We start from the raw sequence: 22,611 nt of genomic DNA on the forward strand, positions 1-22,611 counted from the left end.
AGGGGCACCAGGGTGGCTCAATTGGTTGGATGCCTGCTTTTGGCTCAGGTTATGATATCTAGGTCCTGGAATCCACCCCCATGTTGGTCTCCCAGCTCAGTGGGGAGTCGGCTTCTCTCTCTCCCTCACACTCTCCCTCTCCCCCTGCTTGTGCTCTCTCTGTCTCTCTCTCTCTCTCTCTCAAATGAATAAATAAAATCTTTTTTTTTTTTTTAAAGAGACTCCTTTAAAAAAAAATTCTCACTAGAGAACTTGGGAATATTAATACCAGGAACAAAACCAGAATCTATAAATGATACATGAAAAAAAATTTACAAAAATTAATTAAATATAAATATGAAGTATAACCTACTAGATTTTCTAATATTTATATACTTAACAGTGGAAGACAAGTTATGTTCCTTCATATTTAAGAATTTAATTCTGATATACCTGAACACCGGGTATATGGTCCACTACAAGAGAATTATAGATACTTGTCTAATCACTTCCAATTCACATCAGTGAATATTAAGCATCTGTTATATAGTCAGTATTATGAAAGATATCCTTCCTGAACAAAATTATTGCACCTCACAAAACACGAATTCAAGCATTCTAGTCTCAAATCATGACCTTATCCTCTAGCAAGTTTTCTCAACCACTTCCATTACAATCCATTCTCTGACTTCATTAGGCCTTCTGGTCCACCAACAACCCTGCCTTCTCCCTATTTTTCGGACCACCTTATGTTGACTCTCCTTCCACTTTACGGTCTTTGATCAATCATCTCAGTAACTTCTGCCAATAGTCTACAGTCTGATCTCTCTTTATGGGCTCTCTGCATGGCACCCATCTTGCAAAATATCAATCCCAGACGAACCCAAGTACCTGCTATCTTCGTACATTCTACGGCAATCAAGTATGCTACAGGAATATCACACAATTAGACAGAATTTGGTACCACTAAAATAAATTTATCTCTACAAACCTCACTGGACCCTCAAAACAGCACAGCACATTTTTTCTTTTTTCTAGAACTTCACCTATAATTTCTTCTATGACTTTCTTAAGCTTTCTCCAAGCCCGACTCCACCCAGTCTCTCCTTACTGAGCAGATGGTCTGTCACGGACGGCACAGAGAAACCAGAAATCTGTTGCTGAAGACCCAAGTGCATCGGTACCACTCTGTTCTCATTCCATCCCATTACAAATAGTTGTCTTTCCTTCTCTCTAGACTAAATTTCTGCATCTGCGCTTTGGATCCCATCCTCCCCAACCTTCTCAGGAGCCTTTTTCTAATCATTTCTTTCCTGTATCTTCCATACTTTCCATGCTACTAGATATTTTCAATGAGCACTTGAATATGCTGAAGTTTCTCCTACCTTTTAAAAAATTTCAAGTAAATCAGTGCCAGGGAAATTTAGATGTAAGTAACAAAGGTAAAATTACAGGAGTGGATAATGTAGAAGGACACTTTCATCATCATGGTACAGGGAAAGACTTCTTAATAGAACACCAAAAAATTCTTTGCATAAAAGACTGGCAAATTCTACCACATTATCTCTTACATTAAAATGGAGAAGTCCTGCTAATCATCAGCCACCCTTACCAGAAAAGTGAAAAGGCAAGCCACAGCAGGGGAGAAGAGACTTAGAACAAGTATAACCCCACAAGGACTCATCTTGTACATGTAACAGTTAAAAATCAATATGAAAAAGATAAGTCACTAGAAAAACAGGCTGGAGACATGAAAAAACACTTCAGAAAGAAAACATTCAAATAAATCCACCATCAATAAGCATGAAAAGTGGCTCAAACTCATTTGTAATTAAGGAAGTGCTGATTAAAACCACAATGACAAAACCAAGTGTTGGCGGGATGTGGAATAAAGTACTGCTTATTTTCTGCTAAGGAATGTAAATCAGTACAATCAGTTGGGAAAACAGTTTGACAACATATGCCCACATTGAAGATACAATGCCCTTTGACCAAGTAGCTCCAATCTAGGTATTTACTCATTAGAAAAAAGAGCAAATATACGCCAAGAGACAAGCACAAAAATATTCACAGCAGCATTATTTGTGGGGTTTTTTTTAAGATTTTATTTTTTTAAGTATTCCCTACACCCAACGTGGGGCTCAAACTCACAACCCCAAGATCAAGAGTCACCAGCCAGGCTCAGTTAGCAGCATTACTTGATAAGAGCCAAAAGTTGGTATCAATCCAAATGTCTTCAAAAGGAAAGTGAACAAGCACAGCAGTATACCGAAACAATGGAACACTATTCACCACAGAAAAAGAATGAACCACTGTCATACATAACAGGCATGGACCTCACAGACAAAATGAGCAAGAGAAACCAGACGCAAGAAAACGAGATAGCAAATAATTTCAACTGCAAAACCATGAAGCAATTAGGTAACAATATTCTATCTCTTACCCTAGGTGATGGTTACACAGGTGCTGTAAAACTTTGCAAAACTTCATTCACTGATCTACCCTTTTGTATTATTTACCATGATATATTTGCACAATAAATAAGGCTTTAAAAAAATCATAAATTGAAACAATAAAACCGTCTCCCTTTACTTGACTTCATTACTGTCCTCTCCTTCTAGAAGATGAACTCCTTGATTAAGTTGTAATTATCATCTATACTTCATCTCTCATTCACCCCAAATCCATTTCAAAATGGTTTCTGCCCCCCAACACTCCTCCCAAGTAACTTCTGCTGTGGTCACCAGTAATCTCGAAGTTGTTGAATGCAATGTATGTTTTTCAAGTCCATCTTGTTAGACTATTTAGCAGCTATAACCAACGCTCCCCATCTTCTCCTTAAAATATTTTCCTTTGGTTTTCCAGGCATAACCCTCTCCTTGTTTTCCTCCTATCACTCTAATCAATCATTCTATAACCAAAATCCTTCCCCTGACTCATTCCTTTCCACCTACTCTTTAAATACTGGAGTTGTTCAAAGCTAACTAACTCCTAAACACTGTTCATGCAGTATAACCTCCAAAGTGGTCTCATTCCATCTACTGCTTCTCTTAGTATCTGCTAATGACTTGGTCAACATGGGTTTTTGGATGTCTCAGTAGAAGATCAAATTCCACTCAAAAATCATGATTTCCAGGGCACCTGGGTGGCTCAGTGGGTTGGGCCTCTGCCTTCGGCTCAGGTCATGATCTCAGGGTCCTGGGATTGAGTCCCACATCAGGCTCTCTGCTCTGCAGGGAGCCTGCTTCCTCCTCTCTCTTTCTCCCTGCCTGCCTCTCTGCCTATTTGTGATCTCTGTCAAATAAATAAATAAAATATTAAAAAAAAAAATCATGATTTCCTCCACAAACTGATCTTCCTCCAGGGTTCTCTATTTTGGTAAATAGCATGACTATCCAGCCAGTTGGCAAAGTCGGGAATCACCTTCTTCCTTTCCTCTAACAATAAATCTATCAGCAATCTATCACCTGTGTCTTCCTAAACAGCTCTTCGCTTACACTACCACTACCCTGTCCATTAAAACGTAAACTCCAAAAGCATAAAATGGCTTCCTACATCCATTGTTACCCACAAACTCCATACAAAAGAGTACTTTTTTACAAAATATAAATAATGACATATCTCCTCACCTCCATCTTCTATATTAGTGACTTCCTGTTGCCCAAATATAAAGATCAAAATGCTCAACATAGCTTCTAATCAGTAATTTTTAATACTGATTTTCATTTGACAGGAATTCACTAGTACAAAGTTAACAGCATATGATTCTATCTCCAGGAAAATTCAGAATTATAAACTTATTTTCCAAAGGTGTAATTCTCTTTACACCTAACATTTACATGGTCTTTTATAGTTTTCAATGTGCTGTGATATACAGATCAGCTAATCTGACAACAATCCTGCTTTATATGCAGAGCAGGAACCAACTTCATTTTATCAATGATGAGAAAAAGTTAGGTATAATGTACTCAAAGCTGAAAAGAAATCTCAGGATTCTTGACACTCAATCCAGTCATCTTTCTACTACAGCTACCATCTTGATCACAGGTTGTTACTTTTAGAAGGGCTCAAATGCCACATACAAAACCCTGAGATCATTATATGAACAAAATCTCCTTTTTCGTATTTTAGAGCCTGCCCAGTAACTTGTACTATCTTTCATTCTCTAGATGGTGGTACAGCAGACTTTATCACTCTGGAATGGAACTCCTAATTTTGTAAAAATTGAGGTTATTCTTCAAAACTGTTACAGCTTTAAGTAATCCTTATTCTTTGACTTTTCTTTATACCCTCTATTATACCATCATTGGTTATTCTAACCATAACTGTTCTTGATCTTTTTTCCTGGTTTCTTTATCCTTATTTGCCCCCAAAATACAGACTTTACAGTCTTTCCTATAGAGACACGTAGCATTCTTCTGTGGTTTTAGTCAACTACAACATTCTCCTTGCATTCACCCATCCTCCAAAACCCTGACCACTCAGTATACTCTCTCTCCTTAGAAAAATGTTTGCAACTGGGGAACAGAGGCCCACTGGGTGTTCTGCTCATCTAAAAAATCAAGGTATAAAGTGAAATTAGATCTTTCTCCCAAACCAGCTGCTTCTGTATTCCATGTGTGTATTAATAGCAGCAGTGTACTGCCAATACTCAGTCTAAAAACTGGAAAGTCATTTTTAGTAGATGCTAATAGGTGAATGAGGATTAAGGCAGGAAAGAACGTTCAACCAGAAGGCCCCGGGTACAAAGATCCTGAGGCATGAAAAGTTCTGTGCCATTAATAACCTGAAAGCCAAACAGGGCTGAAGCATAGCTTTTGAGGGAACATAGTTAGATGGGAAAAGGAGTAAGAAACTGAACCATTTGTGAGACATATAAGTGAAATGTCTAAGGGGTAGCTTACATGTGGAGCACTCCAGAGCTGCTTGCAGCTGCTATTGCCTTTGTATGCCCCACACACTTCTTACTCTATGCCACCCCCTTTTCTGGAAACTGATATTACTCCCCACTTAGCACAGGAACAGGCACATAACCAGCTGAGCCAATTCTAGTATTACATCCTTGGCCACTGGAACTATTCCAGTAACTGGAAGGTAATCTTTCTGGACACCCAATGAGTATGTTTTCCTCTTTGATCATATAGTACAATCATAAATGTATAATCAGGGAGCTTTAACCAATCATGGCTCCAACCTCATTAGAGAAGTCAAAGAAGAGAAGCAAGCATTCAGAAAGAAGTAGTGACAAGAAGTGAATGACTAGAAGTTTCAGGCCACTGTCCTCTCCAGCTATATGATGTGAGCAGGTTTAAAAAAAAAAAAACAACAATTCCTTGGGGCGCCTGGATGGCTCAGTGGGTTAAAGCCTCTGCCTTCAGCTCAGATCACGTTCTCAGAGTCCTGGGATCGAACCCGCATCAGGCTCTCTGCTCAGTGGAGAGCCTGTTCCCTCTGTCTCTCTCTGCCTGTCTCTCTGCCTACTTGTGATCTCTATCAAATAAATAATTAAAATCTTAAAAAAACAATTCCCATATGAAAACAGTATGGAATTTCCTCAAAAATAAAGACAGAATTAACACATGAGGGGCACCTGGGTGGCTCAGTGGGCTAAAGCCTCTGCCTTCAGCTCAGGTCATGATCCCAGGATCCTGGGATTAAGCCCCTCGTCAGGCTCTCTGCTCAGCAGGGAGCCTGCTTCACCCTCTCTCTGCCTGCCTCTCTGCCTACTTGTGATCTCTGTCTCTCAAATAAATAAATAAAATCTTAAAAAAAAAAAGACAACAATTCCACTTATAGATATATTCTCAGAAAGAATCAAAAACAGAAACTCAAAGAGATATTTATACAATAATATTAATAGGAGCATTATTCACAAAGCCAAAAGGTGGAAGCAACCCAAATGACAATCAACAAAAAATAAATAAAATGTGATATACACATACAATGGAATATTATATAGGCTTGAAAGGAAAATCCCAACACATGCTACACATGGATGAACCCTGACATGCTAAGTGAAATAAGCCAGTCACATAAAGACAATTGCTATACGATACCACTGATGAAGTACCTTAAGTAATAAAATTCATAGAGCCAGAAAGTAGAATGGTGGGTACCAAGGACCAGTGGGAAGGAGAGAATGTGGAACTACTGTATAATGGCTACAGAGTTTCAGTTTTACAAGATGAAAAGTTCCAGACATTATTTGCATAGCAATGTGAATGTACTTAACACTACCTAACTATACACTTAAAAATGGGTAAAAAGGTGAATTTTATGTTATATGTATTTTACCACAATAAAAATTATTATTATTTTTTTAAACCAACTTGCAACCAAAAAAAAAAGTCTGTTGAATATAAAAATAGATACCTAAGTATAGTGAGTACTACACTATAGCATAGTATATATAATATACAATATAACATATGTAACATAGTACTATACTAGTACTTTTATATTAGAATTGATTATATATATAGAATTGATTGAGTCAGGATGGGCCAGCGGAGGGGGGGTGGTAGGAATTTTCCCTCACAGTCTAGAAGGTTGGCAGTTCTTGTTTTAAGGTAGCAAACCAGCTATTAACGTGATGTGTTCTGGGACTCAAAATTATATGCTCACCTTTAAGGAATCTGACAGAAACATCAGGGTATTAAGCTGCTTTGGCTACTCCTTATATCTTTTTCAGTATGGAGCCTCAAGAGAAACAAGTTTAGGTATAAGTCAGACTGCCTGGAAGCAGAAAGAGAACAGTGACAATGACATGAAGGAACTACATGAGTTCCACTCACGAATGAGTTCCAAAAACAGGACTCTCCACCTATCACCAAACCAAAGTCAGTACAATGATTAAGAATGGGGATACCTGGGCACCTGGGTGGCTCAGTGGGTTAAGCCGCTGCCTTCGGCTCAGGTCATGATCTCAGGATCCTGGGATCGAGTCCCGCATTGGGCTCTTTGCTCCGCAGGGAGCCTGCTTCCCTCTCTCTCTGCCTGCCTCTCTATCTACTTGTGATCTCTCTCTGTCAAATAAATAAATAAAATCTAAAAGAAAAAAAAGAAAAAAAAAAGAATGGAGATACCTAAAAGAGCCCAGGATTGGAGAAGTCCAAGAAGACAGTTCCCTTAGAATTATCTTCTGTTAGTCATTGCCTAGTCAACACCCAACCACGATAAGCCATAATCAAATGGGTTGCAGCCTGGAGGCAAGGGGCCAACTGGTATCACTCTATCATTCCAAGCAAAAAAAGCAGAGCTCCCAGGTCTGTTGGAAAGAATAGAAAGCAATCACCAGAGCAGAGTTTTCAATTCAAACACTGCAACTTTTAAATTAATTAATAGCTAACAGAGTTTCATTAAAAATATAAAAGCACTTAAATCTACAGACAGCTAATAAACTTCTAAGATTGTTCTGCCAGGAAAAAGTCCAGGACCGGCAAAGAGAAGCCTAAATACCTAATACCATCTCCAGGTACCCACAGCTGCTCTCTGAAGAATTCTGTAAGCTGCTAAATTAGCCTGGCTGGGACCAGAAGAATCCCCTCGGCTAGCTCCCCTAGGGTATCATGAAAGACAAAAGGCGGTGAAGAAGGAATTGCACCCCGGGTGTACCAGGCACCAGGGAAGGGCAGACTGGCTGATCAAGAAAGTCCAACTCAAGGGAAAACTTAGCCATTGTTGGCCTTCTTCAATGAGATGCTGGAATTGGAGCCAATCAACCCTACTTTCCTGCTTTTCCACAGTCAAATTTTCTTTCAACTGTAAATAACCTCAGGTTTGCTGCAAAAAGAACCTTAAAAAAAAAATGCTTGAAGAAAGAAGACAAATAGGGATGTCTGGGTGGGGCAGTTGGTTAAGCGTTTCACTACTGGTTTCAGCTCAGATCATGATCTCAGGGTCATGAGGTCAAGCCCTGCGTCAGTCTCTGAACTAAGCACAGAATCTGCCTGAGGTTCTCTCTCTCCCTCCCCTTTCCTCGCCCTGCTCATGCTCAATCAATATCTCTCTCTCACTCAAATGAAAGAAAGAAAGGAGGAAAAGAAACGGAAGAGGAAAGAAAAGAAGGGAGGAGAGGAGGGAGAGAAGTAGGGAGGAGGAGAAGGGAAGGAAAGGAAAGGACACATACAGACAAATTCAAGAAATGCTACAAGAGACTACTATTGTCTTAAAACCTAGTAAGTGCACACACATACTCCTAGGGTCAGAGATAATAAAAAGTATATCCATTAAAAACCTGGGCCAAAATTTCGTACCATATCAATATGATACAGAAAGGAGAGACCAAAGGACATGTGAGTGTGCTAAAGTATTTGAGGAAAATTTATACATTTAAAAGTTTAATAAATCAACTGGGATATGGGATACTACATTTAAAACCACTATAGGGCGCCTGGGTGGCTCAGTCATTAAGCGTCTGCTTTCGGCTCAGGTCATGATCCCAGGGTCCTGGAGTTGAGGCCCACATCGGGCTCCCTGCTCGGCAGGAAGCCTGCTTCTCCCTCTCCCATTCCCCGTGCTTGTGTTCCTTCTCTAGCAGCCTCTCTCCCTGTCAATTACATAAATAAAATCTTTGAGGAAATAAAATAAAATAAAACAACCACTAAAAGTTCAATAGCACACACAGACTAAAATAATTTTCAAGCAGGATCAATCTACATTTCCAGATGCATTTTAAAGCAAAGGTTTTATGGAATATTATGCCAACAAGTGTTACTGTTAAAAAAAACAATAACAACAACAAATAGAAAATCATGCTTAAGATTATTTTGAAGAAATTTTCTAAATGTTAGTTTTGTAATATTAAAATAATTTTCTTTTTTGCTGCTGATATAAACCTATGCCCTTAAAAATTATTTTTAACATTTTGCGTATGTTGTAAAACAAGCTTTTGTTACTATCTGCACTAGTATTTCCAAGACCATGACCACATTTACTTTGTTATTAAATCAAGAAAGCTCTTTAAGAGGGCACCCGGCTGGCTCAGTCAGTGGACCATACAACTCTTGATCTCCACTCGTGGATTTAAGCCCCAAATTGGTTGTAGAATTACTTTACAATGAAATCTTAAAAAAAAAAAAAAAAAAAAAAGTTCTCTAATACTCTCTGCACAAAGCAAAAAATATACTTCCAGGGGCACCTGGGTGGCTCAGTGGGTTAAGCCTCTGCCTTCGGCTCGGGTCATGATCTCAGGGTCCTGGGATCAAGCCCCACATCGGGCTCTCTGCTCAGCGGGGAGCCTGCTTCCCCCTCTCTCTCTGCCTGCCTCTCTGCCTGCTTGTGATCTCTCTCTATCAAATAAGTAAATAAAAATCTTTAAAAAATATATATATATATATATATACATATATATACTTCCAGAAAAGAAAAAAGAGTCTAAATTCAAGAGGAAAAGATGATAGAAAACAAAAGATGAATAGTTACCTAGTTATTAATAAAGAGGGAAAAGGAGAGAAGGAGGACCCTACACTTGCCTCGTCCCTTGAACACCCAGGAAATCGATCCAAGGGCTGAGAGAACAAACTGTACAACTAGAGAGAGAAAAAAGGCCACATTGTGGAAGATGAGATGTGCAGAAATGTCATTTGGGGGATAAAAGAATCCTGGTGCTACAGAGAGGAGGGAGAGAGCCAAGGGAGAGAGAGAGAGACAGAGGGAGAGAGAGAAACAGAGAGAGAGAAAGAGAACAGAGCTCAGGACATTGCACAAGAAAACACTTCCCCACTGAGGCGAAACAGGAGGGGCTGATTATTTCGAGTTTTTACAAGCAGTGGAGCTCAAAGTCTTAAGTTTTAGAAGACTGCACCACCTCCAGGTGGAGCCTGGAGGGCACAAAGGTGCACGTGTGGAGAAAGAAGGCAGAAGAAGCCCAGGAGCAGACAGCATGGCATGAGGATTCCCTGGGTCACACTGGAAGAAACAGTTCCCCTTCCTGGAGTGTATCTGTGAGAGGTGGCACCTCCTTGTGGGGACAAAAGAGCCACTGAGTGCCACTGAGCTGCCAGTTCATTAGCATAGGAGGAGAAGAAACAGCTGCTGAGGGCAGCTCACCTGGACGCCAGGTCTCAGTTACATTTTGTCACAAACTCCAAGCCTCGGCACATTCGTGCTATTGTCCTTCTGGAACAAACCAACACTACCCACAGTGTGGCAAGACCTTCACCCAGAGGAACAGCATGGGTCTGTGTAGCACCAGATCCCTAAAATTTGGAGTTTTGAAACCCAGCCAGTGGGCCTGAGCTAAAACACAGGAGCACTACAGCACCAAGTGAGCAGATGGCTGGAACACAGACAGGATGAAGACAGGGATTGGACAGAAGCTGGGGACACAAGCGGGGAGATTGTTCACACGTCTGTAAGGGCTTCCTGAATAGTAGCATGTGCGAACTCCCCTCTCCAAGGACAAGAGAGTCAGCTGATGCCGTTTTTATCCCTGTCCCTCAACAGGAATGGACTTCAGTGAGTAGCGCAGCGCCCACAGCAGAGGCTTGAGTCACTCACACCAAACCCTGACCCCTGCGCTCTACAGGTGCTTCTTTACTAAGACAAGTGTGCCTGAGAATCAGAGCACCAGCAGGTCCCTCCCCCAAGAAGACCAGCACAAACCCCCCAAACGCACCAAGTCTACTGACAATAGAGTACTACAAAGCTTCAGCTCTAGAGGAAATAGGATCTAGCCTCTTTTAACAAGCAGACTGAAACACACTTAGTTAAAACTCACCATACAGTGGACAAGATCCAAACATTCCCAACTGCAGGCAAAGAGAAATTCTACATTGGACTGACATGGGGGAAAGAGCAGCCAAATACACAGCAGAGTAACCAGAAACACTTCCTGAAGTGCCAGGCCCTGGAGAGTATCAGACCTCTTAATATGAGTAGGAAACATAACAGGCTTTCCTAACACAAAGAAGAGAGAGCCCTAGACAAAATGCCAAGACAAAGAAATTCATTCCGAAAGAAAAAATAAGAGATCACAGCCAGGGATTTAATCAAAACAGATACAAGTAATATTTCTGAACCAGAATTTAAAACAGCAATCATAAGGATACTAGCTGGACTTGAGAAAAGCACAGAAGACACCAGGGAGTCCTTCACCACAGAGATAAAAGACCTAAAAACTAGACAGGCCAAAATAAAAAGTGCTATAACCAAGATACAAAACTGACTGGATATAATGACCAAGGATGGAAGAAGCAAAGGAACTCATAAGTGATACAGATGAAAAACAATTAAGCTGAATTAAGCTGAAAAGAAGAGAGAAAGAAAAATATTGGATCACAAATTCAGACCTGGGGAACTCAGCAACTCCCTAAAGCACAGTAACATTCATATCATAGGAGTCCCAGAAGAAGAGAGGGAAAAGGGGGTAGAAGGTTTATTTGTGAAAATTATCGCCAAAACCCTCCCTAATCTGGAGAAGGAAACAGACATCCAAATCCAAATCCAGTAAAATCTCATAGTAAAATCTGCAAAACAGAGAGACAAGGAAAGAATCCTGAAAGCAGCAAGGGAAAATAAATCCCTAACCTACAAGAGAAAACAAGGTTAGCAGATTTCTCCACAGAAGCTTGGCAGGCCAGAAGAGAGTGGCATGATATAGTCAACGTGCTGAATGGGAAAAATATGCAGCCAAGAATACTTAATCTGGCAAGGCTGTCATTCAGAACAGAAGGAGAGATAAAGAGTTTTCCAGATAAACAAAAACTAAAGGACTTCATGACTACTAAGCCAGCACTACAAGAAATATTAAAGGAGACTCTTTAGTGGGAAAGAAAGTCCAAAAGCAACAAAGACTAGAAAGGAGCAAAGAAAATCTCCAGAAACACTGACTTTACACGTAATACAATAGCACCAAAATTCACATCTCTCAATCATCACTGAAAAAAAAAAAAATCACTGAACGTAACTGGACTAAATGCTCCAATCAAAAGACACAGGCTATCAGAATGAATAAAAAAATAAGACCCATCTATATGCTGCCTCCAAGGGATTCATTTTAGATCTAAAGACACCTGCAGACTGAAAGCAAGGCTGGGGAGGATGGTGTGACTGGCAGGCTTGGTTGGTGAAACATGCAACTCCTAATCTGGGGGCTGTGATTTCAAGACCCATGTTGAGTGAGAAGCTTACTTAAAAAAAAACAAAGTGAGGGGATGGAGAACCGTTTATCATGCTAATGGACATCAAAAGAAAGCCAGATTAGCGATATTTATATCAAACAAACTTTAAACCAGACTGTAATGAGAGATGAAGAAGGGTACTATACCATAATAAAGGGGTCTATCCAAGAAGAACTAACAATTGCAAATATTTGTGCCCCCCAACTTGGGAGCACCCACGTATATAAATCAATTAATAACAAACATAAAGAAACTCCCTGATAATACTACAATAATACTAGGGGAATTTAACACCCAAATTACAACAATAAACAAATCATCTAAGCAGAAAATCAACAAGGCAACAATGGTTTTGAATGACACACTGGACCAGATGGACTTAACAAATATATTCAGAAGATTTCAACCTAAAACAACAGAATACACATTCTTTTCAAATGCATTTGAAACATTCTCCAGAATAGAACACATAATGGGTCACAAATCAGGCCTCAACAAGTACAAAAAGACTGAGATCATACCATGCATATTTTCAGACCACAATACTATGAAACTTGAAGTCAACCACAAGTAAAAATGCGGAAAGACCATAAATACATGGAGATTAAAGAACATCCTACTAAAGAATGAGCAGGTTAACCAGGAAGTCAAAAAAGAAATAAAAAAAATATGTGGGAGCAAATGAAAATGAAAACATGACAGTCTAAAACCTTTAGGATGCGGCAAAAGCAGTCATAAAAGGGAAGTACATAGCAATACAGGCCTGACTCAAGAAACAAGGAAAGTCTCAAATACACAACCTAACCTTATGCCTAAAGCAGCTAGAAAAAGAACAGCAAATAAAGAAGGGAAATAATACAGATTAGAACAGAAAAAAAAATGATATAGAAACAAACAAACAAAACAGTACAACAGATCAATGAAACTAGGAGTTGATTCCTTCAAAGAATTAATAAAACTGATAAACCCCTACCCAGACTTACCAAAAAGAAAAGAGAAAGGACTCAAATAAATAAAATAATGAATTAAAGAGGAGCGATCACAGCCAACACCATAGAAATACAAACAATTATAAGAGGATATTATGAAAAATTATATGCCAAAAACTGGGCAATGTGGAAGAAATTGATAAATCCCTAGAAACATATAAACTACCAAAACTGAAATAGGAAGAAATAGAAAATTTGAATACAGCCATAACCAGCAAAGAAATTGAAACAATAACCAAAAATTTCCCAATAAACAAAAGTCCAGGGCCAGATGGCTTCCCAAGGGAATTCTACCAAACATTTAAAGTGTTACTACCTGTTCTTTTCAAACTACTCCAAAAAATAGAAATGGAAGGAAAACTTCCAAACCCTTTCTATAAGGCCAGCATTAACCTTGATCCCAAAACCAGACAAAGACCTCACTAAAAAGGAGAATTACCAATATCCCTGATGGACATGGATGCCAAAATTCTCACCAAAGTACTAGCCAATAGGATCCAACAGTACATCAAAAGAATTATTTACCACAATCAAGTGGGATTTATTCCTGGGCTGCAAGGGCAGTTCAATATTTGCAAATCAACCAATGTGATATACCACACATTCATAAAAGAAAGGATAAGAACCATATGAACCTCTCATTAGATGCAGAAAAAGCATCTGACAAAATGAAGCATCCATTCTTGATAAAATCCATTCGCAACAAAGTAGGGATAGATAGAACGTACCTCAACATCACAAAGGTTATACACAAGAGACCCAGAGTTAATATCATCCTCAATGGAGAAACACTGAGAGCTTTTCCTCTCTAGTCAGGAATAAGACAGGGATGCTCACTCCCACCGCTGTTATTTATCATAATACGGGAACTCCTAACCTCAGCAATCAGACAACAAAAAGAATTAAAAAGACATCCAAAGCAGCAAGGAAAAAGTCAAACTTTCACTATTCACAGATGACATGATACCCTACCTAGAAAACCCAAAAGACTCCACCAAAAAAAATTATTGAAACTAATACACAAATTCAGCAAAGTCATAGGCTACAAAATCAATATACAGAAATCTGTTGCATTTCTCTTTTTTTTAAGATTCTATTCATTTATTTGAGAGAATGAGCAGTGTGGAGGGGCAGAGGGAGAGAAAAAGAAAGAAGCAGACTCCCTGCTGAGCAGAAAGCCCAACTCATGGAACTCAATCCCAGGACTCTGGGATCATGACCTGAGCCGAAAGCAGAGGCTTAACCAACTGAGTCACCGAGGTGCCCCTGCTGCATTTCTATACACCAATAATGAAGCAGCAGAAAGAGAAATTATGGAACCAATCCTATTTACAATTGCACCTAGGAATAAACCTAACCAAAGAGATAAAAGCTCTGTACTCTGAAAACTATGAAACAATTACGAAAGAAACTAAAGATGACACAAGGAAACGAAAAGACATTCATGCTCACAGATTAGAAGCACAAATATTGTTAAAAGTCTATACTACCCAAAGCAATCTACACATTCAAGGCAATCTCTATCATAATACCAACAGCATTTTTCAGAGAGCTAGAACAATCCTAAAATTGATATGGAACCAGAAAAGACCCCAAATAGCCAAAGCAATCTTGAAAAATGCTCAACATCACTTGGTATCAGGGAAATACAAATAAAAACTACAATGAGATACCACCTCACACCTGTCAGAATGGCTAAAATTAACACAGGAAACAACAGATGTTGGTGAGGATGTGGAGAAAGGGGAACCCTCCTGCACTGTTGGTAGGAACGAAATCTGTGCAGCAATTCAGGAAAACAGTATGAAGTTTCCTCAGAAAGTTAAAAATAGAACTACTCTACAACCCAGCAACTGCACTAGGTATTTACCCAAAAAATACAAAAATACTGATTTGAAGGGGCATTTGCACCATGATGTTTATAGCAGCAGTATCAATAATAGCCAAATTATGGAAAGAGCTCAAATGTCCATCAACTGATGAATGGATAAAGATGATGTGATGTGTACACACACACACACACACACGAATATTACTCAAGCATCAAAAATAAAATCTTGCCATTTGCAACAATGTGGATGGAGCTAGAGTGTATTACACCAATTGAAATAAATCAGTCAGAGAAAGACAAATATGATTGCACTCATATGTGAAATTTAAGAAACAAAACCTGAACAAAGGGGAAGGGGGGAAAAAAGAGAGGGAGGCAAATCACAAGAGAATCTTAACTACAAGAACAAACTGAGGGGTTGATGCCGGGAGGTGGGCAGGAATGGGCTAACTCGGTGATGAATATTAAGGAGGGCACTTGTGATGAGCACTAAGGTATTATATGTAAATGTTGAATCACTAAATTTTCCTCCTGAAACCAATATTATTACACTATATGTCAACTAACTAGAATTTTAATAAAAACCTGAGGGGCGCCTGGGTGGCTCAGTGGGTTAAGCCGCTGCCTTTGGCTCAGGTCATGATTCCGGGGTCCTGGGATCGAGTCTCACATTGGGCTCTCTGCTCAGCAGGGAGCCTGCTTCCCTCTCTCTCTTTCTCTCTCTGCCTGTCTCTCTGCCTACTTGTGATCTCCCTCTGTCAAATAAATAAATAAAAATCTTTTCTAAAATAATAATAAATAAATAAATAAAAACTTGAAAAATGGGGCACCTGGGTGGTTCAATGGGTTAAAGCCTCTGCCTTCAGCTCAGGTCATGATCTCACGGGATCGAGCCCGCATCGGGCTCTCTGCTCAGCGGGGAGCCTGCTTCCCTCTCTCTCTCTGCCTGCCTCTCTGTCTACTTGTGATCTCTCTCTGTGTGTCAAATAAATAAATAAAATCTTTTTTTAAAAAAAGGTGATAAAAAAAGAGGGAAAAGGGAAAAAGGAGGAAAAATACACGAGTAAACAAGGCAGTTTAATGATCATAAAAAGAAAAAAATTAAAACTATAAGCTTTCAAAGAGAAACACATTAGGAAATGTTTATATATCATAAATGATCACCCATACAAATGAATATTTTTATTTATTTATTTAATATTTAATATTTATTAAATAAATAAATTTATTAAATAAATAAATGAATATTTATTTCCCACAAAGAGGGCCCAACAAGTTGCCATTATTTGAGTGAACCATTAATAAAGAATCCAAAATTCAAAAGAAGCCAGTTTGCAGAAGTGCAACTTAACCTCTCCCTCCTGGACAGTAACTTTAAAATCTATCTATATATACAGCACTACATTTTTAAACTGTTAGAGGAGATGAAGACTCAAGAGTATGATATCTGCCAAAATCCAGCTAGCAAATGAAAACAACTCGGTGTGTTCATACTTGGGATTTAATGAAGACAAATGGTTACACACATGATGGAATAGCTGAGAGACCAAAAAAGGAACCATGAGGCTACCTATTTCATTGGCAGCAGCAGGAAGCCATGACCATGCTTAGGCTAGGGAGACACAGGAGTGCATGGTGCTGGGTCACCTGGCTGAAGCTAGAACAACAGTAGAGCTACCTAGAAGAAGCCAGAACCACAAAGGAAATGCAGCCACTAACAGAGAGGGGAGAGGTGTGAGTACTCTTCCCTTTCTTCCATCCTCTCAATTTCTCACCAGTGCCTCCCAAACTCAGCAGAAGAAAACAGACTAGGGACCCTGGGAAACTGACAAGGGGCAGCCACCTTGCAAAACAGAGCATGAAGAGGCCATGAAATGGAATGTAGGAATGTATTTGGGGGAAAAAAATCCAGACATAAATTCTATGCAGGAAACATTAACTAAAGGCTACGACAATCAACAGTAATGATAATTATGTAGGTATATCCTATAACATCTGATCAAATTTGAATTAATACCTTCTTTTCTAAGAAATCTTTATGTCCTAAAGTTTAAAGTTAGCCACTATATGTAACTGTTACTTCCAGACTTACACAATATCAATTCTAATGAACTTTCTATAGCGTGATTATGTTACTTTTTAAATTAAAAATGAATTTGTTTTGAAAACTAAAAAGTTACTGTAAGAGAAAGTAATCTGACTAAAGTAAGAGTTCTCATTTTGGAATGAGGTCAACCTCAAACATTTAATTTATATGTCCCCAAAAAAGTAAAACCATACCATTTAAATCTGCATTTTCAAATCTGACCCAGACTATCTTCTCCTTTTCTTCTGTTAGAGGTGTTCCACTATAAGCCTGCAGAGTAAAGAGAAATGTCTGAATAAAAATTGTTTACAGCTCTAATATTACTGATGTTCAAGACACAAAGCAACTTAAATAAAGCCAAACTTACCCCTCTCCAATTCCACCAATCCAACATCTTGGGAACCAACACATTTTGTAACATTTTTACTACTAAACAAAGTTATCCAGGAGTCTGATAATCTTGGTTAAAGGAATTTAACTTACTAAGGAATTGCAGAAACCTAAAATAAAATAATCACAGCCTACTAGGAAGTATCACTATAATGCAAAGGAACTCAAAAAGTAAATCATCCCCGGGGCGCCTGGGTGGCTCAGTGGGTTAAGCCACTGCCTTCGGCTCAGGTCATGATCTCAGGGTCCTGGGATTGAGCCCCACATCAGGCTCTCTGCTCAGCGGGGTATTCTCCCTCTCTCTCTGTCTGCCTCTCTGCCTGCTTGTGATCTCTCTGTCAAATAAATAAAATCTTAAAAAAAAAAAAAAAGTAAGTCATCCCCTACATTAGCCAACAAATAAGAAGGCTTAAGAAATAAAACTACCACATGTATCTATTTAGCCCCAGGTGTTTATGATCAGGTAATTACACACTACGGAGAATTTTCAAAAATATTTCTTCCAGCTTGCCTTCAGTTTCAGGTGGAAGACAAAGGCCAGAGTTGGGGGTGGGGAAAAAAAAAGTACAGTATTACTTTTTCAGTCTTTTGTCTGGATTCTAGACTCAACCTATTACCTGGTTTCTGCAGGCCTGCATGGTTCACAAAGATAAGCATAAACTGCCACGAAATCATAGGAAAAGTGTCAATGGTATCCATCAGTATTCAAAGGGAGTCATTTTTTCATAAAGCAAATGTTTCTATTTAAAAGTTTCAAAGATTGTATATATTTATAAGCATTTAGAATGTCAAAACAGGGGTACCTGGGTGGCTCAGTGGGTTAAGCCTTTGCCTTCTGCTCAGGTCATGATCCCAGGATCCTGGGATCCAGCCCCACAAAGGGCTCTCTGCTCAGCAGGGAGCCTGCTTCCCCCTCTCTCTCTGCCTGCCTCTCTGCCTACTTGTGATCTCGGTATCTCAAATAAATAAATAAAATCTTTAAAAAAATAGAATGTCAATATAGACCTGCAATATTTCAAATTATAAAGTTGTACTCAGTTCACAAAACAATGCTTTAACACAAGCTATCCAAAAGCATATAAAAACTACCATCCCACATATAATTTGTATTATACATAGCCTGCTTTAAATTTCCATGCCAATTTACAGCCCCTGTACTGTATCATAAAAGCTATTAACTTGTATAACTGAAACTCATCTACAATGAAAATACTACTAAAAGACAACTACTTTAATAGATTTACTATACAACAGAAATTATCTTACAAATCCTTACAATTTTATTGTCTTTTTTTAAAAAAAGATGAGATGTGTATAGGGCAGTCAATTTCTTTGGAGAAGAGGAAAGCCTACGCTAGAACCAACTAATTCATCAACTTTATCTTTGGCCACCTCATCCTCATTTCCTTCCTCTTCTTTGGGCTTGGTCTTTTCAACCTTGAAAATACTTTTAAAAATAAACTTTAGGAGGGCGCCTGGGCAGCTCAGTCCATTAAGGGTCTGCCTTTGGCTCAGGTCATGATCTCAGGGTCCTGGCTCCCTGCTAGATGGGGAGTCTGCTTCTCCCTCTTCCTCTACCCTTCCCCTCTGCTTGTGCTCTCTCTCTCTCTCTCCCATTGGCTCTCTCTCAAATAAATAAAATCTTTTTAAAAATAAACTTTAGGGACACATGGGTGGCTCAGTCAGTTAAGCCTTAGGATCAGGTCATAATCTCAATCCAGAGTCCTGGGATTGAGCCCTGCATCAGGCTCCCTGCTCAGCGAGAAATATGCTTCTCCCTCTCCCTCTTCCCTCCACTCATACCCCCAACACCCACCCCTGCTTGTGTGACCACTCTCACTCGAATGCGCTCTCTCTCTCAAATAAATAAAATCTTTAAAAAAATAAAAAATAAGCTTTATATCTTGGAATAATTTTAGATTATTAAATATAGTACAGAGTTCTCAGATACCCCTCAGCCAGTTTCCCCTAATGTTAACTATCTAACAAACCTGACCTTGCTATGGTACATTTGTCAAAACCATGTCACTGATATTGATGTATTACTATTAATTAAGCCTCAGACTTTATTTGGATTTCATCAGTTTTTCCACTAATGTCCTTTCTCTGTTCCAGCATCTAATCTTGAATAGCACAGTGCATTTAAGCAATTTTTTCCCCCACATCATGCTCTCCTTTAATCTGGTAAAGCAGTAACATTTTTCAAAGTTTTCTTCAGTATAGCAGATTATAAGGCTGCTTATCACCTGTGGCATTAGTCAACCTTCTCCCAATTCCTTTGCAACATTTGCAGGATGCTCTCCTTTGATTTCTGAGCGATATGCTGAGCAAAACAAAGTTGAATGAGGTCTTTCACTACACTGGGATTTTTGAACTTCTTTTTTTTCCCCTTTCGGGGGAAAACAAGACTTTCAAAACAAGCCTTGTATGCTTTTGCCATGTCTTCAAGTTTTCTTCTTTCCTTTGTGTTCTCTACTAAGCCTTCTTGAGAAGATTCTGTGAAGCTGACTGAGGTAGCTGAGCACTGTTTCGTGTGTACCTTCCTGAACGTTCCCATGGAGAAGGCACATGTGGGTATTTTATTCTCAGTGAGGCACATACTCAACCCAGTGCCCATCTAGCTTTCATTTGGTATCTTAACAGAGGTCAGTGTACTACTACCCTGAAGGTTTCCCCCACATTCCAGCCCCAATCATTAGCCTTTCTTCTTCAACCAACATCCAACTACTTTAGCCCTCTTAGAATCAAAACTTCCACCCCATTATTGACAGGATTTATTTATTTGTCGTTTTATCCTATAAAGGATATATATAAGGTTTAGAATATTACAGGTTTCTAACACATACACACTTTCATAAGCATAAAGTTATTGCTGAACTTTATTTTTTTAAATATTTTATTTATTTATTTATTTGACAGAGAGACATCACAAGTAGGCAGAGAGAGAGGAAGGGAAGCAGGCTCCCTGCTGAGCAGAGAGCCTGATGCGGGGCTCAATCCCAGGACCCTGAGATCATGGCCCAGGCTGAAGGCAGAGGCTTTAAGCCACTGAGCCACCCAGGCACCCCCTGAACTTTATTTTTTTACATTGAACTTTAAAGACACGATCATTGTAGATATGCTATATTTACATATTGTGTTTATGTATTTCATTTTTTTCACTGTACGGAAAATAACACCCATTGTGTCAAGAAGCATAATTTCTAGTTATAGCAAATTATTCTATAGGGATCACATACCATAATTTGCTTGACTTCTATTGACATCTGGGCTGGCTACAATTTTTTATACTGAAAATGCAGACTTTTGACACACATACACTGAAAAGTTCTGAGCTTTACCTTTCTTCCTTGCTGAATTATTATTTAAAAGATTTTCAGAAGTAAAATTATTAGATCAAAGAGCACAGCTAAGAGCATCTACAGCCATCAATAACACCTGTTAAATACAATGGAAATTCACTCTATCTATAATAGCTGAAGAAGCGGACACCAGTCTAACAACACATTTTCTCCCTTTTCTGGGTATTTGGGAACTCAGAAGACAATTCCTAGCCTCCTGGAATTTGAAGATTTCCAGAATAGGCATTGGAACACAACATCAACAAAAAATATAATTTTCCTATTTTCCAGAGGTCACCAAATCTGGCCCACCACCTGTGTATATAAATAAAGTTTTATTTTGTTTTTAAAGATTTTATTATATTTGACAGAGAGAGAGACAGCAAGAGAAGGAACACAAACAGGGAGAGTGGGAGAGGGAGCCTAATGTGGGGCTCAATCCCAGGACCTCGAGATCATGACCTGAGCTGAAAACAGACACTTAACCCACTGAGCCACCTAGGCATCCCAAATAAAGTTTTATTTTAATAGAGCCATGCCTTTTCCTTTACATAAAAAGCAGTGTCAAGTAGTTGTAACATGTATTATATGAACTGCAAAGCTTATTTGGCCCTTCACAGAAAGTTTGCTAACTGCTGCACAAGACCATAAAGCCTTACAGAAAGGAATCAGGTATCCCTTCAACTTAACACAGTGCCCAACCCATAGTGGATGCTCAAGTAAATGTCTGTTGCCTGAATTTTTGCTTTATTTCCAGGGTAAACAGAATTTAATGACCTGCATAACATACATTTCTTGAATGAATATTCTAATTCTTAGATCTAGGACTACAACTTCACTTCCATAGTTGCTACTCTGATCTAAATCTTCATAAGCAATTACAGAGATTATCTCCTTCCAAATGTCTAATGCTCAAAAAACTAAATTAATCTTTTTTTCTAAATTAATCCTCTACCCTCCAGCATTTTTACCCTATCAATTTTAACATTCCCCTATTTCCCATCTATTAGTCAATCTGGTATTCTTGTTTCTCCAGCAAACTCTCAAGCTATTCCCTCAAAGCCTCTGACCACAGCCTCTTTCCTCCCGCCAATAAAAACTGCTTGCCACGCAGGGTTTCCACTAACACAAAAGGTGCCTTTGTAAAAATGTGATAAGAAGGCACTCTAGGAGTAGGCAAATTACAAAAATTTTTAAATGCCCTTTCCTTGGAACCAACCTCATGCCAGGGCTCAGGGCTTAAGAGAAAGAGCAGATTAGAGACACCAGTTTGGATTTCAGCCCCAGGTTACTCTCTAGAACTGCCATTCCGAGCACAGTCCAAGATGCTCTTGGACAGCAACTCTGTTGCCTACCATACCCGGCTAACCAGCTCCTTCCAACATCCAATACCTAACCTTTCCATTCATTTCAACTGCTATTTCCAATGTCCTTTAGAATTTTACTCTTTCGGGGCACCTGGATGGCTCAGTGGGTTAAGTCTCTGCCTTCAGCTTAGGTTATGGTCTCAGGATCCTGGGATCGAGCCCCACATCAGGCTCTCTGCTCAGTGGGGAGTCTGCTTCCTCCTCTCTGCTTGCCTCTCTGCCTACTTGTGATCTCCCTCTGTCAAATAAATAAATAAATTCTTTTAAAAAAAGAATTTTCACTCTTTCTTTGCTACGCGTTCTCTTAACAAGTACATATTAGGTCTATACTATCATGTATAACACTTACTGAAATGCTGCTGTAAGCTCTGCTTGTTTCAGCAATTTGACTTCCTTTAGTAACCAAGTTCCTCCAAATAGGAAAGCATTTATTATCCTTTACATGCCCAAGGACCTTGTCATGGTGACCCATTTCCATGAACATCATAAAGGAGTATCAACATTCC

General features: G+C 39.1%; 1 protein-coding gene across 11 annotated transcripts in view; it reads right to left on the bottom strand.

Annotated features, from left to right (window-relative positions):
* BCAS3 (BCAS3 microtubule associated cell migration factor) overlaps nt 1-22,611 on the bottom strand; it is a 584,626-nt gene that overhangs the window by 556,967 nt on the left and 5,048 nt on the right. For all 11 annotated transcript variants that reach the window (XM_013053630.1, XM_045070195.1, XM_004747243.2 and 8 more), the window contains exon 4: nt 17,202-17,277. In XM_013053630.1, coding sequence (XP_012909084.1) covers nt 17,202-17,277 — 76 coding nt within the window. The remainder of the gene's footprint in view (nt 1-17,201; nt 17,278-22,611) is intronic.

Source organism: Mustela putorius, unplaced genomic scaffold (assembly GCF_011764305.1).
Source record: "Mustela putorius furo isolate JIRA1106 unplaced genomic scaffold, ASM1176430v1.1 tig00003962_pilon_pilon_pilon, whole genome shotgun sequence".
Taxonomy (NCBI): Eukaryota; Metazoa; Chordata; class Mammalia; order Carnivora; family Mustelidae; genus Mustela; species Mustela putorius.